Source organism: Glycine max, chromosome 12 (genome assembly GCF_000004515.6).
Source record: "Glycine max cultivar Williams 82 chromosome 12, Glycine_max_v4.0, whole genome shotgun sequence".
In the NCBI taxonomy this organism is placed as follows: domain Eukaryota; kingdom Viridiplantae; phylum Streptophyta; class Magnoliopsida; order Fabales; family Fabaceae; genus Glycine; species Glycine max.
This window is the reverse complement of record NC_038248.2, coordinates 8,660,058-8,669,503: the sequence shown is the minus strand read 5'-3', so window position 1 is coordinate 8,669,503 and position 9,446 is coordinate 8,660,058. Positions and strand designations below refer to the sequence as shown.

At 33.7% G+C, this 9,446-nt stretch overlaps 2 protein-coding genes across 2 annotated transcripts; one reads left to right on the top strand and one right to left on the bottom strand.

Moving 5' to 3' along the window:
• The first annotated feature begins 3,532 nt into the window (after window positions 1-3,532).
• LOC112998595 (DNA damage-repair/toleration protein DRT100-like) lies at window positions 3,533-3,952 on the top strand. Its single transcript, XM_026124771.1, has one exon. It carries the CDS (start codon window positions 3,533-3,535, stop codon window positions 3,950-3,952), a length of 420 nt encoding a protein of 139 aa, XP_025980556.1.
• Window positions 3,953-6,693: 2,741 nt separating this feature from the next.
• Window positions 6,694-8,420, bottom strand: LOC100527741 (uncharacterized). Its single transcript, NM_001249778.2, is given in 2 exon segments — window positions 6,694-6,969; window positions 7,957-8,420. Coding segments are annotated over 2 exon segments (507 nt in total). The 5' UTR covers window positions 8,284-8,420; the 3' UTR covers window positions 6,694-6,789.
• Between the last annotated feature and the right edge of the window lie 1,026 nt (window positions 8,421-9,446).

The following is a 9,446-nucleotide window of genomic DNA, read 5'->3' as shown; positions in this document are numbered from 1 at the left end:
CTATGGCTGGACTCAGTTCATGAAATTTTTCTAAATTTTGATCAAAAATGTGCTTGCAAGGAGTGTAGGCTGTATAAAATTAGTTATGAATAACAATTTTAAGTATAAATGAAAGTAAAATAAACGTGACCATCAAATATGAAATCTTACCCAATTTCTTCAACATTTCTTTTTGTTTGGTATTATTTAATTTTCGATTGAAGTTGCTTGCTATGTGTCGCACGCAGTAGACATGATAACTGTGGGGAGGTTGCCAGCCAAGTGCTTCGTTAGCGACAGCGGACTTTATACTCGCGTGTCGATCAAATATCAGACAAATATCATTTTTATCTGTGACATGTTCACACAAGTGTGCCAAAAACCATGACCACGCTGTCAACGTCTCACCTTCGACCACCGCGAATGCTAGAGGAAGGACACCACCATTTCCATCTTGTGATGTGGCCATTAAGAGGGTCCCACGGTATTTGCCGTACAAATGTATGCCGTCAACTTGTATGATTGGCTTACAGTACTTGAAAGCCTCTTTACATTGGCCAAAAGTCCAAAAAACTCTATGAAATTGGCGGTGTTCGCGACTAACCGTATTTCCAACGATAAAATCGTCATGTAGTATTTGAAAATACGATCTAGGAGAATGATTTTGCATGTGTGTTAGCCTCGACGAAAGTTTCGCATATGACTCATCCCAATCGCCATATTCAATAGCAATGGCTTGTTGTTTCGCCAACCAAGCTTTTTTGTACGACACCTTGTACGCAAATTGACTGTTAATCCTCTCTTGAATCAATGAAATTTTTATCGATGGATCTTCTCTGATCATGTCTGTCAATAGATTAACAAAATTTAAATGACAATTAAGGCTAAACAATAACATAATATGAACATAAAATACGTACCTACTACACAAGTGGCAATTAAATCTGAATCAAGTTTCTCGTGATCTTGGGTCATGGTCATATTGAGACATGTGTGTGATCCACCCCATTGAGTGACTTTCCATGAATCAGTTTTTTTAGATAGAATTGACCTCATGTAGAAAGGGCAAGGACAATCTGCATTTTTATTCAAGCAACAAACCACATACTTGTCCCATTTGCTTTCAACCACTTTGAAACTTTGATGCACCTTCATAACATATTGTTTGACCGCATTCTTGACCGCATCTTTACTATCAAATTCCATGCCAACATATAATTCTTGGCCAACATTAAAACTGGATGACATCTCCAAACCGCAAATGTCCTCCTCATCAGGATGACTCCAGTTGATATTATTATAATGCAAAGCATCATTCCAAAATGGATTCTGAATTCCTTGTACACCTTATAGTCCAAAAATAAATTCAAATCATACTTATTTGGCATTAAATACAATTGTCGTGAAATAATAAATGTATTGACGTATTTTTTAAGAGGAAATTATACCTTCTGCTGGGTGAACAATTCTTACTGGTGGAATCATCTCGGTGACTTCATTGTCTGTATCAGATATACCATCAACACTGTCATCTTCGTCTAAAGACTCTTCAACGTATAAGTTAGACACAAAATAATAATAATCATCATCATCTTCGTGAAGATGTAAATTGCTCATATTTGTTGGCGGTTGTGTCTCATCATTAGATAAATAATTTCCACATAATGTAAGCGAATTTGCAGAATGAAACATTGAACCACCAGCCACATCCTTTTCTGTGTACAATTCTAGAACTGACATTTCTTGTTATTGTTTAAAACTTTCTAGCATCGTTTCAACGTCTTCGTCATCGCAGATTTACAAGGCAATATATTTTCCTGACACTAAAAATCTACAACTGATAGCAGAAATAATTTCATTATTTTGTAACTTTACCTTGTCTCCAATTTTTTTTTCAAAGTACTGAAACTAATTCCACGTTTAATCTGAATCTCTTTTTTACTGCCTTCAAATATTACACCATCACTATCTTCATATACCCTTCCATTGAAATACAACACTGTTATAACCGAATTCATCGTGTACCTACAAAAAAATATTTTAATTAATTAATCATAATAAATTCAAAATAGTAAAATGTAATCACAAAAAGTCTCTTTAACACAATTTTACATTAAAACATTATTCTATAAAAAATTTATTAACTTTAAATATTTTTCATGGTAAAAACTTAAAAAAATAAACGATTCCTACGTAGTAATTTTAAAGCCCAAATAAACCATAAATAAAGTTAGTATTATTTATAAATAATTCATTTTCATAATAATAACTTCAACTTACGTACTACAAATAAATATAATGGAAAAAAATTAATTTTAAATACCGTTCAAGTTAAATGCTCATAAAATAAATTTACTATAACTTTATATTAAAATAAATTTCCACACTAAAATTACTTATTTCGAATAATTATGATGTTACAAATTTTTTTACTTTCAGACACTTTTGACAATACACGCTCGATCAATTTTTAACACTAACAAAGTATTAACACCAACCTAATCTAATTAAAAATATACTAAAATTTTCATATTTACCAATTTTTTTCAGGACTCAAATATTTTCTTTAGATAAATATCATCAAAAAAATTTTCTATTTTATACACACAAACAAGCATATCAAATATAAGACTAATTTAATTAAAAAATTATTAAAAACAATACATTCAAAATGCTCTAAATAATTACTTACAAAATATTTTATAATACAAATTATTTGATTCAAAATTACTAACTTGATTCAGAAATTTATGCCTCAACAAATAAATTTCAAACCTTATACGCACAAATTTAAATCTCAAGAAACACTTACAATTTATGAAAACTGAAATGTAACTTTGAACGCACAGCACCAACACTAAGAACTTGCAGTTTTGAATACACAGCGAACTCGCTTTGGGAAAAAACACCAACACTGAGAACTTGCAGTTTTGAACACACAACTAAAATGCAGTTTTCAACACACAGCATGACTGAGGTTTTTTTTCGAGTTTATAAAGGCACTGAATCACTATCTCCAATGGTTATTTGTTTGGCCCTAAATCGCCAATGGCAGTTGCAACTTGCCCTTAACTCGCCAATGGCAGTTGCAACTTGCCTTTTGGCTGAAAAAGCTGAAGCACCCCCTGCCACCTGAAAAAGGCTGAAAAAGCAACCCTACGAAGCAGCCTGGAACTCGCCAGTTTGACTGGCGGTTCCCACTCCATGTGTATATCGCTACTCTGAGTGGCGAGTCCTTCATCTGCATGTGCATATCGCCACTGTCAGTGGCGAGTCCAGTCACCAGCAGCAAACCCGCCAGTCCCACTGGCGGTTTGCTTGCACCATGCATGCATTTACGTCGAAAACAGCCCCCTTGCGTAAATTATTTCAAAAGCACCCCATTTGGGGAAAAAAGTTTTTAAAACTACCCCAAATGGGAAAATTTTCCGTTAATGCGAGAGAAAGAAAGGTCTATGGACTGGGAAAAGCGTGAGGAGCACGACGGGGTTAAAGCTTTTATAGAATTTTCCTCCTTTTTTTCTCTTTAGGCATTCATTTACCATGTGTTTGGATGGAAGATTGGAAAGACACCCTCACCACCCTCATCATCGCTGATTGGAAAGACATTGCCGGGGAGATCCCCACTTGCGTCACCGCGCTTCCCTCTCTCCGCCTCCTGGACCTCATCAACAACAAGCTCTCCATCGAGATCCTCGCTGACGTCGGCAAACTCTCACGTCTGACAGTCCCGAAACTTGCCAACAACGCCCTTAGCGGCAAAATTCCAGCATCCATCACTCGACTGGGCTCACTAAAACACCTCGACCTCAACAATAATCAGCTCTGCGGCGAGATTCCGAAAGACTTTGGGAATCTGGCCATGTTGAGCTGCATGTTGCTAAGTCGGAACCAGCTAAACGGTACGCCGCTGAGAGAGAGTTACGGAGAATACGTGTGGCTAAGAGAGGGAGAGAAAGCTGGTGTGCGCTGAGGAATTTTAATTCCTTTGTTTTGGGTAAGAATTTGAAATGCTGTTAAGTTAGTGTATTAAAATGCTTTTAAAAAATGACAGTATTTTAATTACTTTTAAAATATCTCATCCAAACAAATTACATTATAGAAAGACATTTTAATATCTTTGTTAAAATACTTTACCTACTTTAATTTTTCTATCCAAACACATTGTTAAGTTTTTATGTTTTCCAATGTCCATAACTAGTTAAATTCCTAAGTTAAGGTTGTGATATAATCTATACATGGGAATCCCAATTTCTCATTTTAATTGAAGTCAATTGTTATTCAGTTAATTGAATTATTCCATTATTATTAATTAATGAATAAATTGATCTATTTGAGCTTGTTTTGAATCAATTAACAGTCCACCACCAATGTTGTGATTAATCAGTGGACCTATGGAATAATTGGGTTTAGAATAACATCACATGAACAACCGTGTTTACTAAACCTCTAGTTAGATTAATTAATTAATCATTAATCATCCTCGGTTAATTAAGGGGAAAATGATTAATTCATGACCAACATCTATTAATTAAATTAAGAAGAATGATTAATAATTGAAATTTAATTTAGGTTTCTTGCACCGTATGGTAAATTGTCACAAGTCAACTTCATATAAGGAACTGAATTCAAATCCGATATTACATCCAAAATTACGAAGTTTGATTCAGGATTCAAATAGAATAAAAATTTGGGAAAATTAAAGGGACATTTGAAATCACAACCCTAGGCATTCTTATACGTGAAAAGTTTCGATGAAAATGGTTGCTCATTGCTCTTAGTACAAGTCTTCATTAGAACCACGACCTTCTTGTCTTAGTTAAGTCACTACTTATTTTTCTCGGCCAAATCGTTAGCATCAACATTGGCTATAACATTAGGCATACAACCATCAAAAACAATGAATGACAACTTTTCAAATATAATAATATGAAAAAAGGATACAGTAACAAAATCTGAACACGAAATTCTCATTTTCTTTTCTCTGCATTATCTTTCTCATATCCTTTGAAGATCAAAGAGATTCCGTATTTTATTTCAGACCCCCCCCCCCCCCCCCCAATTAATTTGAAAACTTTAAAACATTTCACCTATCATCTTCCATCTTGAAAAGCTCATATATATTGTTTGATTAACATATTGATCTTAGTACATTTAACATTGTTTGTGCCCTCATGCGTGTGAGTCAAGATGTCTTACATTTCTTTGGCAGGTTAGTAGCCAAATACTTTGTTATATCCTGATCTCAATAAAGAATAAGTGGTAAGATATCTAACCTTTGCGTTCAACTTGCATTCTATTAACTTCTTCTTCAGTTCATTATTCTTATGGGGGAAGGAATTCCAAGAGAATTCCTTGGAATATTACAGCATTCACTAGAAATAACGTTCCACAGAGTCTTGATAAACATTTCCATCCTATCTTTCTAATAAGGATAATCCTCACCAAAGAAACAGGGAAGATGCTGAAGAATCTTATTATGGATATAAAACCAAAAGGCTCTATTAGTTGAATATAGTATTATTTTGATCCTTTCATTTGCCAGTTATTATTCAAGCTCTTAGAAGATTAATTTACATGGTGTGAGAACTTTACATCTTAGCAACTGGGTTATCCGGGTAAATTATTACATACGCAGATCATATCTTAATTGGTGTTTTGCTAAGAGACAAAGCATAACTAACTAAAGATTTTTCAATTTTGCAGATTTCTCTACTACCAAAATGATTATCAGTAGAGATGAAAGGCAGCAACATGTTACGCTTGATTATATTCTCTCTTTGTGTTTACACTTTACAGTTAACTGGTCTCTGTTTGTTGAATATGCTTAGCAAATCATTTAGAATATTACTGATATTTGTTTGTGAAGAAAACCATAAATTTTGGTTACTTAGTATTTCAAGTGTTCATTAAACCGATTTCATGAAGTCCATAAAATTTCTATTCATTTTAACTTGCAATCTTAGTATTTGCTTCAAGTTCGTTTTCTTTTTTGTCCATGCTTTAATTTCATTTGTATTAATATAAGGTTATGAATATTAACTGCATCTAAAATCTGTGAATAACAATATTTAAAAAGGAAAAGAGAGGAGTCATATTTACGGTGATATCAATGAGAAACTGGTCATTGACTAATGAATATTTTTTATACTGCATAGGACTCCATACGAAAGACCCGATTGTTTAAATAAGGAATAGAGCCAAACAAAAATTCGGAAAATAACAGTGAAATATTGAACAATAGACTTGTCACAACTTAAAGTTATAAGCAACGTAAGTTATATCCTAACTTAAAGTATGCATAGTCAGAAACAGTTGTTAAACTGATTTGTGTAAAAAGAATGGTTAGCCATAAGAAAAGGATAGTAGGAATTCATGTCTTCTCAAATACACCACTTAAGTCAGCACACCTTATGTCACAAAAGCAATTCATATCACAAATATGCATGGAATTCACTTTATTTATATGTATTCTTTTTTCTAATTTGTTTGCGCTTTGTCTCATTTTTTTTTTTATCTGAATCTGTTGCCACCAACACCAACTACGTGTACAAGCTAAAAACAACTAATTAAGTAGCTAGCTAGCATTTTATTTCTTCTCATAGCAAATATGCAACCTGATGGAATTTGATGTTCTCCTGATACAAAATCTTTTTTACTCAGATACGCAGTCAAAGGGACTCAAAGATAAATAAAAAAAACATACAAAAATTTGGTTACAGGAGGGGACCTTGGCATGCTTCATCCCCAATCACACTATAACGATGCTCCTCTTTCAATTTTATCATGTTTGATTCAATCCTCACACTTTCAAGCTCGCTTTTTCCTTGCCAATGCAGATCTTTTGCCTAGAGCTGAAGATGATTTGGATGAACACGTCAGCAACCCTCGCAGCAAAGCCAGAACACCCAAACCCAGGAAAGGGGCATAAATTGTCAATAGCTTCTCAGATGCCCTCTTGGAATTCATCATTTCTGATAATATAGCAACCTGCAACCCACAAATAACCAAAGTCTCTTTGTAACTTACACCATCTATGGCTGGGATGGAGAATAGTATTACACCTCCAACTTCAGTGAAACATATGCCATTGTAAAAAGTCAAAGGACAAAACTTAGATACAGTTCCTTAGGTTTTTACTGTTTTCCAATCAAAATTGGAATTTCACCTCAGTAATTCACAAAATAAAAGTTTAAATTGAAGGATTATGTGGATTATCAAGATGAAGCTCCAATTTTGATCGGAGAACAACACAAGCAGTATCTAAAACTGTATCTCATCTAAGTTTTCTCCAAAGTCAAACTAGAGAGTTACACTTTTGTAGTGTAATTAATACCTAAGCAAGCACCTGATTGTTAAAAAAGCCATGCATATCTGAACCATAGTTTCTGATCAAATTTTAAATCTAAGCTACAAAATGTCATAACCCCAATTTTTGTTTTCATTATATTTAGACAGCAAACTTTGTTTAAATCAATTCAACATGATCTAACAGCTGCAAAAACGACCATTTTTTTCCTTGTACAATGTAATAATAACCAAGAAAATCTTCAAATGAAAATCCATGGTACAAGACAACAGAGCAAATGATGAGGATGAATCTAACAACAACTAACATACCCCTGTAAGCAAATAATTGAATTGATTCTAAATGAATGGTTGCCAGTAACTCCAAAAAGTTAGACTTTTTATAGGTCCAAACATGAGAAAAATAACCATTTTCTCTCTTTCCCCAGAAGCCTAATCATTCATATTACCAAATGATCCACACAAACACGCCATCCTATTAATTTAAAACAAAAAAAAAATGGGGTCATTTAAAAAGGGAGAAACTTTTTTACTTTTCTAATAGAAACACAAGTATTCTCCGCAATCTGGCCTGTAAGACCATTATGGACGACAAAGCTTTAAAACGAGAAAAAAAGAAACTTTAGAAGAAGCAAAAAATGAATTGAAAGGTGACAGATAGATAGATACCATGGAGGTAGTGACAGAAACACCATAGATCAAGCAAGTGGTGTTGAACCAAGGCTTGGAAGTGAGCATGGCGTAGAGGCTGAGGAGTGCAAGGGGCCATTGGAAGAGAAGCTCAAGCCAAACAAGGCCTACAAAAAAGTGCGGCTTTTCTGCGACAAGGTAATCGCCGTAGTCATTGGTGTACTGTTCCTTGAGTTGGACGAGGATGTCGGGGAAGTAAGAGAGAGGAAGACAGGTTTGAGCGTCGATCAGAGGAGCCACCACCGCTATTAGGAGGAAGAACAGGAACAGAACGGAATCTACTAGCTTCAACACGCAACCACCCATTTGTTGATTCGTTCGCGGTTTTCACAGGATGAAGATTGGAGGGATGAAAGAGAGATGGGTTTGTAGGAAAAGAGGGATCTTGGTGGAGCTGGAAATTGGAAATTCCCCAAGACTTGGACTTTGAATCGTTGTATTGTATGATTGATCCTCCTTTTTCATTAATTAATAAATTAAACATTGATTGCATTTGCTTTCCATTTTTAGAAATGTTTTATTTTCCTTAAAATAGCGCGATGGGTTTTTAAGGAGTTCTTTGAGTTTGAACGGCACATATGTTTTTTTTTTTTTTAACTATACGTTTGAAGGTTTGATTCTTCAGGTATTGCAAAATTGCCATATGTAAATTTCAAGTTATAATTATAATTGTATTAATCGGGCCATCCCTTTGTTTAATATGCCAACATCAATCTAATATATATATATATATATAAAAGAAGAATTTGACTTACTCCAAAAACAATTATTTTTATAGTTATTCATTATTCTTATTATTTATTCTCTTTAGCTTTAATGATTGAGATTAGTTATTTATTACAACTATTAAATCTTAAAAAAATAAATTATAAAAATGATAAAATAGTTATTATTAAAACAAGTGAAATCCTCATCGTATATATGTTTAGGGGTGTGGGGTTCAATAGAGAAGGTGTTAAGTGCTAACATACACCTAAAAAGTGGGTCTATGTCAACATATATAATTAGAAGGTGTTAGCACCCAACACCTTTTGGGTTAAACAGAGAAATTAATTAATTTTTATTTAGATATGAATAAATTAAAGAATTATTATGTAATTATTTTTAAAATACAAATATTTTTTTTCTCTTTCGCACATTAATCTTTTGTGCACCCTTCTTCCATCTTTTGATGAGTTTCTCCCTCTTGACATCTACCCCCACGTCTGCCTCAACATGCCAACCCTTCATCGGAAGTCAAAGAGCAACAAACATACAAAAACGTAGGCTCATTTATTCTCAACGAGTCCATATGATGTGATTTCATTTTTTTCATCAAGTCTGGGTAGTGACCGAAGGTCCTAAGCAATCGATATGGTAAAATAACTCAAAAGATAAAGAAGTATCATTAATTTATTCATACTCATTTAAGTTCAAAGTACCATTTGTACAAATAAGAATCCCCCACGTACAATTAGAAATTTATATTT

Coding starts and splice junctions, on each gene's coding strand:
- LOC112998595 (XM_026124771.1), top strand. CDS start 3,533: ATGGAAGATTGGAAAGACACCCTCACCACCCTCATCATCGCTGATTGG.